Source organism: Rhinopithecus roxellana, chromosome 5 (genome assembly GCF_007565055.1).
Source record: "Rhinopithecus roxellana isolate Shanxi Qingling chromosome 5, ASM756505v1, whole genome shotgun sequence".
Lineage (NCBI taxonomy): Eukaryota > Metazoa > Chordata > Mammalia > Primates > Cercopithecidae > Rhinopithecus > Rhinopithecus roxellana.
The window spans coordinates 29,429,969-29,448,625 of record NC_044553.1 but is presented as its reverse complement, the minus strand read 5'-3'; the positions used below and the strand labels follow the sequence as shown (position 1 = coordinate 29,448,625).

Genomic DNA, 18,657 nt, shown 5'->3' with positions numbered 1-18,657 from the left:
GGCAAAGCATGGCTGGATATGGGTATGACAGTAATACCTTGCAAGAAGAAAGGCAAACAGTAGAGAAATATGGGTGAAGTGGAGACCCAGCTCTGAGCTGGTAATGGGTGGGGCCCTGTAATGATAGAGAGGTGAGGACAGGAGTTGAGGGAAAGAGGTGGGTTAGGCAACCCATAGCTGGAGCTCCAGCCACCACCAGCAAATGAGAATGCACTGGATCTTGAGTTAAGTGGGAAGGTGACAAGCTCCCCCAACTTCCAACAGCTAATAGAAGAGTTACGCAGAAGGTTGCGATGAGAAACTGCAGGGCCCAGCTATCAGCCCCAGGAGCTTGGAGGACGGTGGAAGAGGCGAGAACAGAATTTCCTAGGGAAAGAGCTGGAGGTTAAGCTGGAGGTGGCTGTATATCAATGATGCAGTTTTGACTCCAATTCAGGGCTGTGAACTGGAGACCCAACCAGAAATAACCTCTCCTAGCAGAGCCAAGAAACACTGAGACCATGCTGATGGTGTGTTTAACCTGAAGTCTGGGTTGTTTCAAGTTTAACCTGAAGTCTGGGTTAATCCAGCTCCTAAATAGGGTGGGCCCTTCCTTCTCCAAGCTCTAGGTTAGGGTGGGTCTGGAATAACATGGAATTTACAGAAAGGTGACCCCACCTAGCACCAGAGACAGGGGGAAGCCCAGGAACCTCACTGTTGTCAGGGTCCACTGCTGGAGGCCCTGGCCAGCTGAGCTGATGGTGCAGGGCAGGGCACTGTGGAGCAATTCTGCTGCAATCCCACGTTACCAAGGGTGAGGAGGGGACCAGATCCTGCATCACAAGGTACTGCAACTGGCCCTTCACTTCTCATCCCTCCAAAAGAAGCAGGGATCTAGGTTGCCCCTGATTTGGGGATCGCAGGAGATCAGGGAGAATAGCTTAAGAACTCCACCTGGCATGACTGAGGTGCGAGCATGGGAAAAAGGAAGCCCTTGTTCACCATGTTGGTCTCGGTGGGGCTTCAAAGCTAATCACTGAGCAAGTGGCCAAGTTCCCAGCCAAGAGTGGCCCTCTTTTGTCGTCGCCTTCCTGGCTCTATGATACACTCAGATTTTCACAACCAAATGTACATTTGATATTTGATGTAGACAACTGGAATTGCCCTAAAGGACAAGCAGTCCCCTGCCCATGAGGGGAGCATTCACACACACATCCTCCTGCTGAGATGGATGGATGCATTTAGACCAGGCATGAAGTACTCAAATACATTGCTGTGGTTAATATCTTGACTGGTCACAGGCACAAATTAAGCTGGAAAAATGTTTATGATGTTGCCACTTTTAAGAGACTGCACAGCTGCCTGTAGGCAGTAATAAGAGTAGTCTATGTTTACTGAGCACTCACCCATGTGCTGGTCGTAAGCCTTTAGCCTGCATTAACTCATTTAATCCTCAATTACGAGATGGGTTCTTCTATTATGGTTGCTCTCCATTTTTCACATGGAGAACCTGTGGCAAAATGAGGGCATGTGACCAAGATTACCTAAGCGTTAAGTAGCAGGCCAAGACTTGAACATAGGTTATCTGACCTCAGAGTCTGGGCTCTTAGCCACTGTGCCATTCCATCTCCAACTTACAGAGGCTGCTGCTTTCAGGGGCTACCCCTGGGGTCTCACTCAATACCTGTTGTGTCTTGAGGAGGCCCAATAAATGACACCTTATTTCCATGCCTGAGTTTTGAGCCAATAAAGGAATGCTATAAAAGTACAGGGCAGGTGGGAATCCAAAATCCTACATTTATTATTTAATAAAAATGGATATTGACAACTAAATCTCAGAATTAGATAGATTGGGGGCTCTAGAGCCAGATTGTGTGGGTTTAAATCCCAGCCCCAACCTTCACTAACTGGGAGATCTGGAGAATCCCTCTGAGACTCAGTTCCCTCCTTTGTAAAGTGGGACAATAATGGTACTTCCTTACAGGATTGTTGTGAAGATTAAATGAATTAACACATGGAAAGCACTTAGTCACTGGCATGTGGTGAGTTATCACTCAAGATTAGCAATTATCTTTACTATTAACTATATATTACCAGGTGGCCCAGGGACTCCTGCATGACTCCCCATGGGGTCTTGCCTCCAGAAAACTTGCTGCAAGGAGGGCAGAAAGCAGAAGTCATGCTTCTTGCGGGCAGCTTGCTTCCCAGAGAAAGACGGAAGCCAAGAAGTGGGCTTTACAGGTCAAGTTCTCTTTACAAACCCACCATGAAAAGAAGAGAGGCCAGGAGTGTGGTGCAATTGAACCTTCCACCCCACGGAATGAAATATGACCTGCCCTCCCATCCCCAACCTATCCCTAGTGTATTGGGTACCAGCATCCCAGAAGCCCTGTTCTAGAGGCCATGCTATTCTGCCCTGGGATCTGTCATCAAGAAAACTTGCCTTAACAGTTGGGAAGTGTTGAATAATTTGTTTGCTTTCTGATCCTAGAAATAGATCATATAAGGATAGGCTAGAGGAATCAGATTGTTTGGCCGGGAAACTCAAGGCATGATGCTCCCAAGTAGAGGAAGAAAGGCTGTGAGGTAGCTGTCAGGCCTCTGAGCCAAGCTAAGCCATCATATCCCCTGTGACCTGCACGTAGACATCCAGATGGCCTGAAGCAACTGAAGATCCACAAAAGAAGTGAAAATAGCTTTAACTGATGAAACTACACCATTGTGATTTGTTCCTGCCCCACCCTAACTGATAGGATATATTCTCCCCCGACGCTTAAGAAGGTACTTTGTAATATTCTCCCCTCCCCTTAAGAAGGTACTTTGTAATATTCTCCCCCACCCTTAAGAAGGTACTTTGTAATATTCTCCCCACCCTTTAAAATGTACTTTGTACATCTATCCCAAACCTATAAGAACTAATGATAATCTCGCCACCCTTTGCTGACTCCTTTTTTGGACTCAGCCCGCCTGCACCCAGGTGAAATAAACAGCCTTGTTGCTCACACAAAGTCTGTTTGGTGGTCTCTTCACACAGATGCGTGTGACAGTAGCACTGGTAAGTGAGAGAAGAGACTACAGCTGTGCTAGGAACCGTTGGCCAGAGCCTGTTTTAAGAGGGAAAGGCTGAAAGTGTAGCATGCTATTTTAACTAGAATTATAGTTGGCCAGGAATAATTCTCCCTTTATCATTATCATCATAATTATCACTGTAATTATAATAAATAATACTTGATGGTTGAAAAAAAAAATTCAGATTGGTTTCCAAAGGTTCTGTGCCTTAGATAGAAAAAGCAGGAAGGCCTTTACTCACCTGCGTGGTGCTTTTCCTGATAGGACAGTCTTTTCAGACTGCTCAGGGCTGGCAAAGGTCACTACATCTGAAGAAGTTAATGGAGAACTGATGTCTCCAAGAAGTGCTTTACAGTCAGAAAGTTCTGGAGTCATTTCCGTTTTTCAGTTTCAAGTCAACTTGTGTGGCTGTAGATAAGTCATTTGCCCTTTCTGGGCCTTAATCACTTCACCTATAAAGCAAGGACACTGGACCACCTCTCCAAGAATCATTCCAACTCTGACCATCTCTAATTTTATATTTCTTATTTATACTAGTGAACCCAATGGGCAGTGTTCCTGTGATCTCAACCCCAGGGGAACATGTGGGCATTTTATCGAAGAATGGCCTTTGCTATCTGGTCCTTTAGTGACTCAAACAGTCGAAGATCCAGGATCCTTGTTGTTGGTGATGGTGGTGGTGGGGGCACAATTTAGAACAGACAGGTTTTCTGCAACCCTCATTTCAAATATGGACACTGCCCAATCTAGTACCTAGAGCATAACAGGCCCTTAAAGCATTTTTATTAATTTGTAAGTCTAGCTTGTGACTCAAGTTCACCAATGATTTCACTGAAAACAGTATTTGTAGGTTTTAATTTTACCCATTCTGAGAAAGGGCTTTTATTTTTTTAAACCTTTTTTATAGAGATAGGGTCTCACTATGTTGCCCAGGCTGGTCTCTAACTCCTGAGCTCAAGTGATGCTCCCACCTCTGCCTCCCAAAGTGCTGGGATTACAGGCATAAGCCACCATGTCTGGCCCAAGAAAGGGTTTTTAAGAAATCCCTGCCTGGGAACGCAGGACTATCCTGTCTCATCGGTCAAGGCCCTCCGGCATGGGTTTTCATTCACCAGCATCAGCTGAGTACCCACTATGGGACTGGCCTGAACTTGGTGAGCGGGCCTCGAAGATGAACAGGAAGGGTCCCTGCTCTCAGTGAGAGGAAAACAGTCATGAGAAAGATTGAAGGAAGTGACACCTGAGCAGAGTTTCAGACAGGAACAAAAAGGGCATGCCAGGCAGACAGACAGCATGAGCAAAGGCCTCCAGTGCGAGAAGACTTGGAACCACAGAACAGCTAAATGTCCAAGCACTGCTGGTGTGTCAGGATCTGGGAAAAGAGGATGGAGATGGGCCTGGATAGGTAGGCAGGGACCAGCTGAGAAGGGCCTATGGCTTGGCTAAGGAGTTTGGATTTGTCCTGAAGGCAGTGGGGGATTTGTCCTGAAGGCAGCTGAGAGAGGGATGTCACTGAAGATATTTCAGCAGGGGGTTATGACATGTCCAACTACTCTGATAGCAGAACAGTGTTATCTTCTAAACTGAAGGCCTTCAGGACAGTTATGGGCCTTACCATAGAACCGAGAAGAGCCCCTATGTAATACACAGGTTGTGGAGTATTCCACCTTAGGTTTGTTGTTGTTGTTGTTGTTTGAGACTGGGTCTCAGTCCTGTCACCCAGCCTGGGGTGCAGTGGTGTGATCTCAGCTCACTGCTGCCTTGGCTTCGCGAGTTCAAGTGATCTTCCCACCTCAGCCTCCAAGCAGGCAGGACCACAGGCATGTGCCACCATGCCTGGATAATTTTTTGAATTTTTAGTACAAAAGAGATAGATTTTTGCCCTGTTGCCCAGGCTGGTCTCAAACTCTTGGGCTCAAGCAATCCTCCAGCCTGGGCCTCCCAAAATGCTGGGATTACACGCATCAGCCACCACGCCTGGCCCATCTTAGGTTAAAGAAAAACATGGCTAAGGAATAGTATCAGGTCTCAGCTTGCCATTGTTTCCTCAGGAAGGGTTTCTCTCCCTGGACCAGGTTAGCTCTCCTTGCCACATGATCCCGTGGCACCCAGAACATTGTCTCCTGACAACGTCACTCTTGTTCAATGCCCATCTTCCCTTCAGGACCCTAGGTTCCAAGACAGCTTGGATTTTGGTTTTTCTTACTCACTGCTGTCCCCCCAGTTGCTTGCCCAGTGCTGGCACTAGTAGATGCTCAATAAATATTTCTTGAATTAAGAACAAGAGTCACACTGGAGGGATGATCAGAGAGGTGAGCCAGGGGAATGTGATTTCCCTCCTGGTGATCACTATAAATGAAACCCAGAGGCTGGGAGAGTTTCCTAAAAGAGAAAGTTTTAATCCGGGCTCTGTCATGTGCCCACTGGATATATTTCGCTCTGGTGTGCCTTGACTCCTCGCTTATGAGGTGAGGTAGGTGGACAAAAGCGATTGCTAGGTCTCTCTCTCTAACCCCAACATTTTATGCATGAAAAAATATTTCTTGCCTATGACTCTCTTCTTTCTAGGGTTGCTATGTTTCGGAAAGATATGGCCACTGGTAAATTAAAGAAGAATAATATCATGATTTTAGCCAGAGAAACCAAAGTAATCTTACAAAGATGAAAGGTATTTAAAATGAAAGGGTAGATCTGGGCTGTCTGGAATTTGTTCTAAGAAAGGAATATTTTTACAGGATGAATTAAACTGAGTTCCAACCACTTTTATAAAAAGCAAGATTTTTTTTTTCAGAGAGAAAGAGTCAGAGCATGAGAATCAGCCCTACCTCCCCCGCTCTCCCTCTGGATTTTGCTGAGATTTGGTGAAGTATCTGAGACCTGTTCCTCTCCTCCCTGCTTCACACTTAAGGACAGAGCCCAGCAGAATTGCTGCCAGGATCCTTCCCCCATTGCCCATGTGCACAGCTGAGCTGCCGGAGGTGCTGAGTGGGAGGACTCGTCCATGGGGGGAAAACCCAGCCAGTAAGCAGGAAGTTACTCACCGGAGGTCTCTTCCAGATGAACTGGATGGGGAACTTCTGGCTATAAAAGAGAGAGGTCTCATCCGGCGGGAACTCAGGGTCCACATAAAGAACTTTCTTTTCTAGACATTTCTTGTGAAGCTGCTCGAATGTCTTCTCTTTCACTCCGATAATAGGGAAATTGCGGCTGATGATGGCTGAATAGATGCCACTTGGGTTTCCACCCCCAGCCTCGGTGGTCTTGCTCTGGGCCGGGTGAGGAACTGGCCCTGGGGACCTTGGCTCAGCCGCTGTCCTTGGAGCCACAGATGCACTAATGACGGTCGGCATGGCAAGTGGCTTTGGAAGAAAAAGCTTTTTAAAGAAAACAAGATACAGCTACCTTCAAGGAAAGGAAGCAACTGCAAAGGGGAAGTTGGAGTAATTCTGTCATCTGAGAGAAAAGTGTCCACATCCAGTTCGAAGTTGAAAGCCCATCAGAAGGTCGTACAGGTTATGTCCATCTTAAAAACCGAGCTGTGATTCTGAAGCCATAAGTTCTCCTGAATAATGAGTGCTAAAGGATTTCTGAAGCAATGTTGACCTGGGTTCTCCCACCAGCAGCATGCATGCCAGAGGGAGAGAGAAAGAGAGTGAGGGTTGTGTTTCAGTGGCCTGAAGATGCTTGAGCCAGGAAAACTAAAAATAGATGTGAAGAAACACTGTGAGTGTGAGAGCTAGAGAGGCTGCATGCTAGAGAGAGGAGCACCTGGCTAGGGACATCTCTGTTGCCATGAAGTGCTGGTGTTGTCAGAAAATGAAAAGGGAGTATCTGAGTAAGGTGAACACTGGAAAGAAGCTGAGAACTGCTGACATGTTACTGAGCAGGCAGTTATACAGACCACCCAACTACTGGCCACCAAATGAATGAAAAACAATATTGCAAAAAAGCTAGTTAGGGTGAACGAGAGGTACTGAATTCTAGGAAAATATTCTGTGAATTTTAGAGAACATGATTTTTAGTCCTAAAATTTTAGGATATCAGAACATTATTCGATGTTAGATTTGGCATCTTTTCTAGAATGTTCTTGGGTCAGCGTTTATTGGAAATGTCTGCATGGAAAATGCTACTCAGCAGAGTCCTTGGTTGAGAAAATCCCTGTCTGTACCTGCATACTTGACCTTGCCACCTCTTGTCTCTTCCCATCCCTAAAATAAACACTGGGACTGAATCTGCTATAAAAAAATGCACCTGCAGGGCGCGGGGGCTCATATCTGTAATCTCAGCACTTTGGGAGGCCAAGGCGGGTGGATCACATGAGGTCAGGAGTTCGAGATCAGCCTAGCCAACAACAGTGAAACCAGTGAAAACACAAAAATAAGACAGGCGTGGTGGTGGGTGCCTGTAATCCCAGCTACTTGGGAGGCTGAGACAGAAGAATCGCTTGAACCCAGGAGGCAGAGGTTGGAGTGAACCCAGATTGCGCCACTGCACTCCAGCCTGGGTGACAGAACGAGACTCCATCTTAAAAAATAAAAGTGCATCTGAGCACAGTAAATCCCCAATGTCATCAATAGGTTCTAGTAAGCTTGTTTTGGTTAAAGTCACAGTTTATAAGAACCTATCAACGATGTTAAGTGAGGACTTACTGTACAGGTTACATGTTGACTCATTCAGCCATGCCACATTAGGCATCTGAGACAGAAGCTGGAATTGGATACTGAACCAGACTGCCTGTCAAGCCCTGGGATGTCACACCTGGTTTTAGGGCTCTTAGATGACAGCATAAGTGGCTCTGGGGAAGGAAAGTGCCTGCCTGGCCTCCACCTTGTCTTCTACCCACAATAGCTGCTCCCTGGCCTGTAAGGAGATGACCACATTTCAAGTATGGCAGAGTGGAGGCACGTCCTAGGCTGTAGTCATGCCTGTTCCTATGCGACCAGTCTCAATAATCCAAGATTAGAGGCTACGGAAGAAGGTGGGAAGTGACAGGTAAAATAGGGAGTACTATCAGCCTCCTGATCCCTGGGATTGCGGCATTGAAGAACTCTTCTGTCTGGGCTTGCAGGAACCATCAGCCTAGCCATCTGTTCCTCCAGGAAAACACCCAGGGCTCTTTACTAGTCTTGGAGAGGCAGAATAGAGGACAGCGGTCTCTGGTGACTGACCACCTCGGTTCAAAGTCTAGGTTGGCCCTTTACTGGCTGTGCCTGTGTAACTTTAGGTGAGTTATTTCTTCCTTTCTGTCTCAGATTTCTCACCTATAAAATAGGTACAATTATAGTCATTCTGTTATCAGGTTTTTATAACAATTAAATAATTTATGTAATACATTTAACATAGTGCCAGGATTTTGTTAAGCACTCAATAAATGATGTTGTTAGAGAAGACCTGAATTTAATATTACTTTGGAGTTAGATCAGGTTGAATGACAACATTCACTCACCGATGCAAATCAGCATTCACTCAATGGGCATTAACTGAATATCTGCTATGTGGACAGCACAGGAATAGGTATAATCTGCCAGGCTCATGTGGTATGCAGTACCTCCAGTCAGAGGCTGGCCTATCTGCCTGCACTAAAAAGACTGACTTCCACCCTCAAAGTCACCAATGGCACAGACAGCAAAGGTCGGGTTTCCTTCCCCCACTGTCGTAAGTTTGGGTCCCAGCCTAGCATTCTATCCCACCCTGAAATTCACAGCACTGACCCACACTTTACTGTTTTTGCTTATTTAACTTCCCGTTTGCCCGTAAGACCGTGGAGCTGGGAAGTGGGTTCCCATTTCTCTCTCAGGTTTAGATATATTGAAGGCCCTTAATAAATACGTGTTACGTATCTGGTGAATGAACTTTTCCTATGCAAAGAGAAATTTCTTACACTTCTGGCTTTGCCAGTGCAATCAAAATTTCTCTGCTGATCTGCTCCAGGCGAAGGAACTATCCTGGGCCACATACCCACTGGGCTTTCTTTCCTCAGCTGTCTCAGCCAGCACCATCTGTGAGGAACTAACAGAAGTGTGTGACAGCAGCAAGCCTCTTGTCAGAGCCGGGTGGGCATATCAAACACAGAAAGGGCAAGGTGCCATTCATTTTGCTCTGTCAGTTGTTGTGGATAAAACATTCTCTCAGATGAATAGGTCCAAACTCAAGGTTTATTCAATGGCACAGCTGTGGAAACCAATGCTATCAGGAAGAAATCCAACTCGAGTCCATGAACAAAGGGCAGATAATGAACACATAAACAGCTGCACATTTCAATTCCCAGAAGCCCCTTTAAGGATAAAGAACCAGTTTTTATAACATATTTCACCCACGGTCATGTAATATCTGTGGCTGGAATGGTTTCTGTTGCACAGCATTGCCAACTAATGGCTCTCTCTGTCTTTTCCACCAAGAAGCATTTCTTTGATTTCTAACACTATTGGAAACAATGTTTTTGCTTATCATTATAATACCTCTCATTCATTAAGAGCCTACTGGGAGCTAGCCACTTCACAGAGACCTTTAAACAACTTTTTATTTTAAGATAATTTTAGACTTACAAAAGAGTTGCAAAGATAGAACTCCTTAGTGTCCTCCAGTCTCTGATCATTCCACAGTCTTTGTCTCTCATAACCTTGATACTTTTGAAGAGTACTTGTCAGGTTTTTGTAGAATGACCCTAAATTTGGGTTTCTCTGATATTTTTCATATGATTAGACTAAGGTTATGGATTTGGGGGAAGACTGTCACAGATGTGACATGGCCACCTCCTCAAACCATATTTGGGGGTACACGATATTGATAGGTTTTATTACAGGTGATGTCAACTTTGATCACTTGCCGAAAGTGATGTTTACCGGGTTTCTCCCTGGTAATGCTACTATTTTTCCCTTTCTGTACACATAAAATATTTCAAATTTGTAGAAACACTCTGCAAGTTTCACTAATTCCATTTTACATCTGAGGAAACTTGAGATATCTGCTGTATTTTGACAGTTAAATATCAGAAAACATACAACATTTTAGAGATTATCTCCTTTTTTTTTTTTTTAGATGGAGTCTCTGTCACCAGGCTGGAGTGCAGGGGTGCAATCTTAGCTCACTGCACTTCCGCCTCCAGGGTTCAAGCAATTCTCCTGCCTCAGTCTCCTGAATAGCTGAGATTACAGGCATGTGCCACCATGCCCTGCTAATTTTTGTATTTTTAGTAGAGATGGGGCTTCACCATGTTGGCCAGGTTGGTCTCGAACTCCTGACCTCAAGTGAACCCCCTGCCTTGGCCTCCCAAAGTGCTGAGATTACAGGCGTGAGCCACTACACCCAAACTAGAGATTATCTCTTTTCTTTAACAAAGCCCAGAGAGGTTAAATGCCATGGCCAAGATCACTCAGCTAGTTCACTGTAGAAGCAAACTAGACTCCAGGGCTCTTGATTTCCATGGAAATAAATGCATGACTAAGATTTAATTGATGTGAATTAGGCATAAGATCTCTGTATCCTTGCATGCAAACAGTCAGGTTCCCCTTCCCCTGGCTCTGATTGGACAGCAATCTAATACCATCGGCCTGGGTGGAAACAACTGTCAAGAAGCAGCTGTTGCACTTTGGGAGGCAGAGGTGGGCAAATCACATGAGGTCAGGAGTTCAAGATCAGCCTGGCCAACATGGTGAAAACCTATCTCTACTAAAAATACAAAAATTAGCTGGGCCTGGTGGCGCATGCCTATAATCCCAGCTACTCGGGATACTGAGGCAGGACAATCGCTTGAACCCAGAAGGCAGAGGTTGCAGTGAGCTGAGATCGTGCAATTGCACTCCATCCTGGGTGACAGAGCAAGATTCTGTCTCAGAAAAAAAAAAAAAAAAAAAAACAGCCGTCTAATTCTGACAAGTCTTGGTGTGGCACGATAGCCTTCAGCAAGGCTTGTCATGAGACAAGCAGATCTGACATCAGATGCCAATGTCTCTGTTATTTCTCCTAGAATGCTAGTTTTATGGCCTCCATTGTCAGTGCCTAATATGATAGCCTGTTTCCAGTGGAGCTACTGATGGCTTTCTACCCCCTGGCCTGAGAAGTTATTTCAGTCTTGAGTAGCCCTTCGAGGGTTCGGTAGGTGGAAATCCTAGGAATCTCATAACTAAGGCTTTTAGGCAGAGGGTTAATTAGCTAAAAACTATTCAACTCCCAATGTTTATGTGCTTTGACTGCGTTTCTGCTGCTTACCATTAGGATGCCTTGATAGTGAAAAGGATGTGACAAAGTGAAGGAATTCTGCACACAGACCAAACTCCAGAACTGTATTTTTCTTAAAACCAAGAAAATTCTTCTATATGATCCTAATACAATGTTCAAAAGTAAAAAAAAATACCATGTAATCAAAAGATCCCATTCCAATGTTGCCAACTGTCCCAAGACAGGAGGTAAGGCCAGGCACAGTAGCTCATGCCTATAGCCCCAGCACTTTGGGAGGTCAAGGCAGGAGGATCGTTTGAGCCCAGGAGTTCAAGACTGGCCTGGGCAACACAGTGAGACCCCATGTATTTTTATTAAAATTAAAAATTTTAATATATTTATATAAATATATAATATATAAAATATATTATATATTATAGATAATATATATATTATTTATATAATATATATTTATATAAAATATATATTATTTATATAATATATATTTTATAGTCTAATTTCTATAATGTCTATAATTTCTAACCCGGGAGGCGGAAGTGCAGTGAGCTAAGACTGTACCCCTGCACTCCAGCCTGGTGACAGAGAGAGACTCCATCTAAAAAAAAAAGAGATAATCTCTAAAATGTTGTGTATTTTCTGATACTTAACTGTCAAAATACAGCAGATATCTCAAGTTTCCTCAGTTGTAAAATGGAATTAGTGAAACTTGCAGTGTTTCTACAAATTTGAAATATTTTATGTGTACAGAAAGGGAAAAATAGTAATATTGCCAGGGAGAAACCCGGTAAACAACACTTTAGGCAAGTGATCAAAGTTGACATCACCTGTAATAAAACCTATCAATATCGTGTACCCCCAAATATGGTTTGAGGAGGTGGCCATGTCACATCTGTGACAGTCTTCCCCCAAATCCATAACCTTAGTCTAATCATGTGATTAGACTATATTTATATTTTATAGATATAAATATATATTTATATAAAAATATTATAAAATATTTATATATTTATATAAAAATATTACAAAATATTTTAAATATTGATTTTATATAATCCTGAAAGATTATACTTACATTTTTCTGTTGGGTAGTTTCTGTTTTTAAACTGATTTGTCAACTCATTCCTTGACATTTATATCTTGAAGGAAAGACACACTATGAATTCATTTTAGAGCTTTTTTAGAAACCCTGTTGAAATGAATAAAACTTCTTATATAAAATCCAGTTTCCTATGAAACCATATTAAGAATTAGCCACAAAAAAGTAACTTATTACCTGTAGGCCAACTCAGCCCCATATTGCTCTCTGGTACACAAATTCAGAAATGGGAGGCAGGTAAAGTGTGAGAAGCAATAAGAGCAGAAAACCATTAAAAACACCCAGGTTATCTTTCTCTCCACTTGTCTCTAGCCAAATGTTTCAATATAGATTTGGGTCAAAACAGAGCAGTTCCTCATTAACTTACTCTACTAGTTACTGTTTCATTCCTCCAACAATATTTTAAATGGAAGAACAGACGTGCAATAAATGTTGACCTAAATAGAGTTCTTATTCAACTTTAAATGATATTAAAAACTATCATTTATATTAGGGAGGAGCACCCAGTCTTCTGGCTAAGTTTTATTTTAGGTTGGCAAGGGAAATTTGAAGATAGGAACCATGGCTTCAGCTAATATAAGGTTGCTCCTTTCTTCTCAACTGCAAAACTTACAGAAATAGGAGCAAAGAATCTGTGCACGTCTCTGTGAGCTTACATATGGTGAAGAGCTCAAATCTCAACTCATACAATGAAATGTGTCCACGAGGAAATGCACAATGCTGACTGCCTTTGGGAAGAATCTTGTATCAGAAAAGTAAATCAGATGGAAATACATTCAAATGTAATTTTTTAATCAATTAAATCCACCAGCTAACCAATCACAGCTAACAGTTACTGAAAGTGAGGTGTAATAGTGCTGTGTCAGATAGAAGAGAAATAGAACATGCTCTTGAGGAACATACAATCTAGTAGGAGAACAGAGACATACTGAAAACATTAAGGTATGATCTCTGAGAATGGTAAGTAGAGCACAGTTATAAGTGGGACAGCATTACAGGGAAGGGCAAAATCACTGCTAATGGGTATGGGGGTAGGGGTGTTAGCGTAGTTAGGCTTAACGGGAAAGTGGGATTTGAGTTGGGCCTGGAAGGATGGTAAGGGCAGGAGGATATTGGTGCCCAGGGATGAGAAGGCACAGAGGTGGCCACTAGCAACTTGCTAAGTGGAGGAAGCCTGATAAGAAGAGGTATGTGCTGAGGAGTGCCAGGGAGTTGAGGCTGCCAAAACAGATGCTGCGGCAGGCAGCAGGGAGCCACTGGGGTCTGCAGAGCCTTAGGGCATTATGATGCGACTGGTATATTGTAATGTTCTGCTCCATGCCAAGCCATATTAGAGCCTGGGACAAAAGGAAAACTCAGTAATACTAATCCTGTCTTTATTTTAAATTTTGATATTTTGTTCATCATGGTTTTTTTTTTTTTTTTTTTTTGCATTAATTCTGATTTTTAAAAATAGTGGATTGAAATATTACTTATTTTGATTACTGTATTTTTTGGCATCCCTTACATTTTGTGCCCAAGGCCAGGGCCTCCCTTGCCTCATCCTAGTCCCAGTCATGAGTTCTACTTTGGAAATCCAGTGGTGGGTACATGGGTATTCATTTCATTGTTATTAATCATAGCTTACTCATGTTACAAATATTCTTTGGTTAGTAGACAGCACTTAATTAAAAAACAATTTAAAAGACATGGATTTTGAGATTAATTAGAAACTACTGAGCCTGAGAAGCATGAAAGAGAAAAGAATCCTTCATGCTGCCAAGTGGATCTCTAGGGGAGAATAACTCCCACTGCTGCAGCGTATGCAGCGCACACAGAAGAGGGCTGCTTTGCCCAGTCCATGTGGGTGGAAGATAACTGCGGGGACTATCAGAGGCTGCTGTCCACTTGGAGACTGGCCTCGAGCAACTCAGTTGCTGCAGCCACAACGCCAATGCTGCATGGCCCCAGGCAAGCCCTGGCAAAGGGGCTGCCCAGGTAGGCTTGGCCCACATTAAAACAGAACCATGCAGCCTTGCTCAAGGAATGGATGCAACAGAAGACTCTTGAACGCTATAAATGTCTCAGGGCTATGTATCCGGGGGGGGGCGGGGAGAAAAGGGGATGTTTGACACAAGGAATATTGCTAGTACTCTTAACATGTAAAATCTGAAAATTTAAAACATGAAATCTATTGTTCATTAGTATAATGGTGACGAATGAAAGATTATTTTGACTCAGGAAAGGCAAGTAGATTGCTGCACAAATCTCAAAAAAGGCGAGGGGAAGGTTGAAAGGGACTGGCAGGTCCCCGCTCACACCACCAGGGGCAGTTCTTTGTCATATGATGTGGACCTCCCAGTCAGTGGCAATGTTGAGCGAGAGCTTCTCCAGGGTCAGGCTAGACGTGTTGGCACAATACGTAAAAGCCACAGGCTGATCTTTACCATCTAAATAGCAAGACAATAAAAGAGGGAAATTTTGATGAATCTCGAGAAGGGAAAAATCTTTTCTTCAAATCTGAAATGTTTTCTCACTCTATCATAAAACCTTATACTCCACTCCAAATTAATAGCACTTTTACCCATGAGCTTCCATGAAGTTTTAGAAACATGGAAAACTTCATTGTTTTGACCGCAAGACTGGTTGAAAAGAAACCATAAGGAACAAATAAATTTGTCCAAGAACTTTGGGAAGCAAGAAAGGATATAAGCCCCATCCTGCCCTTTCATAAACTCCAAACACATGGGTAGGATTCTCCAGGTCTTCAGGCAGCTACAGTTTAAACAAATATTCAGAGAAGCCATAATATTATCTCAAGCCCCAAATAAGTTTCCTTAGAAAAACACTAAAAGTGAGGAGGAAGATCAATTCATGAAGAGAAGCAAGATGGCCTCATTTATTCTAGAAACTAGTAGATTTCATCTCTACCTGAAAGCACACAGTCCACTCAGGCTCAGCCTATTATGTCAGTGTGGGGACTAATCATCTCCTTACTGCAGATACTTGTTTATAAAAAGAAATGGTGAGGTAAGAATGGACTGGTTTCTCACCAGATGAGTGGGTAGTCACAAAAGATGGCTCCTTCCTGAGGCCTAAGACCAAGATCTGCTCCACCACACACTTGCTGGGATAATGACCTCTCTGGTCGGCAGAACTGGAATAGATACAAACAGTATTAAAAGGAGAGTGATGGGGGTTTGAAGTGGCCACCAGCTCAACATCTCCAGCCTTGTGAGTTCCTCTCCCATCTGTCCCTTGGAGGCAGAATCCATATAAGAGTCATATTTGTCAGGATGAAGAGATAATAAAAAAAGATAATCAAAGAGCCAGGCACAGTGGCTCATGCCTGTAACCCCAGCACATTGGGAGGCTGAGGTGGGCAGATCACTTGAGGCCAGGAGTTCAAGACCAGCCTGGGCAACATGGCAAAATCCTGTCTCCACTAAAAATACAAAAATTAGCCAGGAGTGGTGGTACGTGCCTGTAGTCCCAGCTATTTGGGAGGCTGAGACATGAGAATCCCCTGAACCTGGGAGGTGGAGGTTGCAGTGAACTGAGATCACACCACTGCACTCCAGCCTGGGTGATAAAGTAAGACTGTCTCACAAAAAAAAAGAAAAAAAAAAAGAAAAGAAAAAAGACAACTCGGCCAGGCATGGTGGCTCAGGCCTGTAATCCCAGCACTTTGGGAGGCCAAGGCGGGCGGATCACCTGAGGTCAGGAGATCGAGACCAGCCTGCCCAACATGACAAAATCCCATCTCTACTAAAAAAATACAAAAAATTAGCCAGGCGTGGTGGTGGGCATCTGTAATCCCAGTTAATCGGGAGGCTGAGGCAGAAGAACTGCTTGAACCCAGGAGGCAGAGGTTGCAGTGAGCCGAGATTAAGCCACTGCACTCTAGCCTGGGCAACAAGAGTGAAACTGTCTCAAAAAAAAAAAAAAAAAAAAAAAAAAAAAAGACGACTCTGTGTATCAAGGAAGAGTTAACTGGTGGCCAAATCAGGCTTTCTTTAACAAGTTATTTGAAGGAAAATCACTGAAGAACACAAAAGTTACACATGTGACTTGGATAATCAAATCGTAATAAATCAGATATTTAGTGAATTGGTGAATAGATGAATGAATGGAATTAGTGGGAGCTTAAATTAAGTCCTTTTTTATTTTTTAGAAAGTCAGGAGGCTGGGTGCAGTGGCTCACACCTGTAATCTCAGCACTTTGGGAGGCCAAAGCAGGCAGATCACCTGAGGTTGGGAGTTCGAGACCAGCCTGACCAAATGGAAAAACCCTGTCTCTACTAAAAATACAAAATTAGCCGGGCGTGGTGGCACATGCCTGTGACCTCAGCTACTCAGGAGGCTGAGGCAGGAGAATCGCTTGAACCTGGGAGGCAGAGGTTGCAGTGAGTCGAGGTTGTGCCACTGCTCTCCAGCCTGGGCAACAAGAGCGAAACTCTGGGAAAAAAACAAAACAAAACAAAAACCAGAAAGTCGGGGAAAGGAAGGTAGAGACACTAAGGGAGGATCATTCATGGTAGAGTGGTTGAAAAATACTCCAGAAATGGGCTGGGCACGGTGGCTCACATCTGTAATCCCAGCACTTTGGGAGGCTGAGGTGGGTGGATCACCTGAGGTTAGGAGTTCGAGACCAGTCTAGCTAACATGGTGAAACCCCGTCTCTACTAAAAATACAAAAATTAGCCAGGTGTCCTGGTGTGTGACTGTAGTTCCAGCTACTTGGGAGGTTGAGGCAGGAGAATCGCTTGAACCTAGGAGGTGGAGGTTGCAGTGAGCCAAGATCACACCACTGCACTCTAGCCTGAGCAACAGAGTGAGTGAGACTCAGTCTCAAAAAAATAAATAAATAAATAAATAAAAAGAAAAATACTCCAGAAATGGCCTTCACCATTCATTTCTTAAATAGTACCTTAAAATGGCTGGGCGCGGTGGCTCACGCCTGTAATCCCAGCACTTTGGGAGGCTGAGGCGGGTGGATCACGAGGTCAGGAGATCGAGTTCATACTGGCTAACACGGTGAAACCCTGTCTCCACTAAAAATATACAAAAAAATTAGCCAGGCATGGTGGTGGGCACCTGTAGTCCCAGCTACTTAGGAGGCTGAGGCAGGAGAATGGCGTAAACCCAGGAGGCGGAGCTTGCAGTGAGCCGAGATTGTGCCACTGCACTCCAGCCTGGGTGACAGAGCGAGACTCCATCTCAAAAAAAAAAAAACAAAAAAAACAAAACTGTACCTTAAAACATACCCGTGCACTTGAGGATGCCGAACAGACGGTGTGATTTACTTAAGAAAACAAACAGTTTCTTTAGCTGCCATTACCTATTGATCAAAACACTGGAACAGAATGAAAACTTCCTGTGCAAAAATTGCTTCTGGTGGAGGTACTGGAAGGAATGGCCATCATCAAGATATAACTCACCCACTGAAGAACCCTGGAGAATGAATCACAGAGACAGAATGTACTTATATGATAGGTTTACAGGAAAAGCTCCTAAAGGGTAACAATAGAATAAAAAGTTTGTGAAAAATTCAAACTATATAAAATACCTAATGTATTCAATAACCAATCACTCCTGAGTAGATAGTAAAACAATAGGAAAGTCACATAAGAAGAACACAAAGAGTTAGGCTTTGTTGAAAGAATTTAAACTATGAAGTATGTTCAATGGTATAAGTGGATTCCCTGAAAATACTCCACCAGAATGTGACAACAAGGCCAAGAAAGTTCACTGAATAATACTGATGTTAAAAAAATTAATATATAATAGATGAGATCAACTATCTTTAGAAGACCCTCCACTTAGAGAATGGTATCTGGTTCCTTTTTCACGTGGAGTACGTGGCAGTTTACTATTATTGACAATACTTGATATGCTATGCATCGCTAGTCTTTTGCATTTATTCTGGGGCCTCGTATGGGTCTGGGGCCCATAGTTTGGCCCAAGAAGACATGCCTAAGTGAAAAAGATGGGAAAAAAATCCCCTATAACTGAATCATTTTATAATACTGATATCAATGCAAGTAAGTATTAATATAGTAAGCGTAAGAGTTGGTGTTTGTTTGGCCCTGTACTATGTTTGAACAAATGGACAGGAGCGGAATCTGCTATAGGCCTCAATAGGCTCAAAAAATCTTCTCAAAAGGACACACCATTTCTGGGTCCTCTCAGGCTTTGCCCAAGGGGGTTTTAGTTGTTGGAGCTGCCTGATGAGAAATCACTGGTTGGGACTGGGATCTCTGAAATGGTGCATAGGCATGGGTACCATTTTATGGGAACCTGGGTTTCAGGGCTAATCCATGTGGGGAGGCTGTCTATGGCTCCAAAAGCATTCA

The 18,657-nt window shown here is 43.6% G+C and overlaps 2 protein-coding genes across 4 annotated transcripts in view; both read right to left on the bottom strand.

Moving 5' to 3' along the window:
• The window catches only part of CAPN3 (calpain 3), a 44,057-nt gene extending 37,328 nt beyond the window's left edge, over positions 1 to 6,729 (bottom strand). For all 3 annotated transcript variants that reach the window (XM_010367024.2, XM_030930425.1, XM_030930427.1), the window contains exon 1: positions 6,090 to 6,729. In XM_010367024.2, coding sequence (XP_010365326.1) covers positions 6,090 to 6,398 — 309 coding nt within the window. In that variant the 5' untranslated portion in view covers positions 6,399 to 6,729. The remainder of the gene's footprint in view (positions 1 to 6,089) is intronic.
• Positions 6,730 to 13,093: 6,364 nt separating this feature from the next.
• GANC (glucosidase alpha, neutral C) overlaps positions 13,094 to 18,657 on the bottom strand; it is a 95,805-nt gene continuing 90,241 nt past the window's right edge. Inside the window, exons 23-25 of the mRNA XM_010367025.2 lie at positions 17,643 to 17,755; positions 15,355 to 15,458; positions 13,094 to 14,751 (exon numbers count right to left, since the gene is read on the bottom strand). Coding sequence (XP_010365327.2) covers positions 14,642 to 14,751; positions 15,355 to 15,458; positions 17,643 to 17,755 — 327 coding nt within the window. The 3' untranslated portion in view covers positions 13,094 to 14,641. The remainder of the gene's footprint in view (positions 14,752 to 15,354; positions 15,459 to 17,642; positions 17,756 to 18,657) is intronic.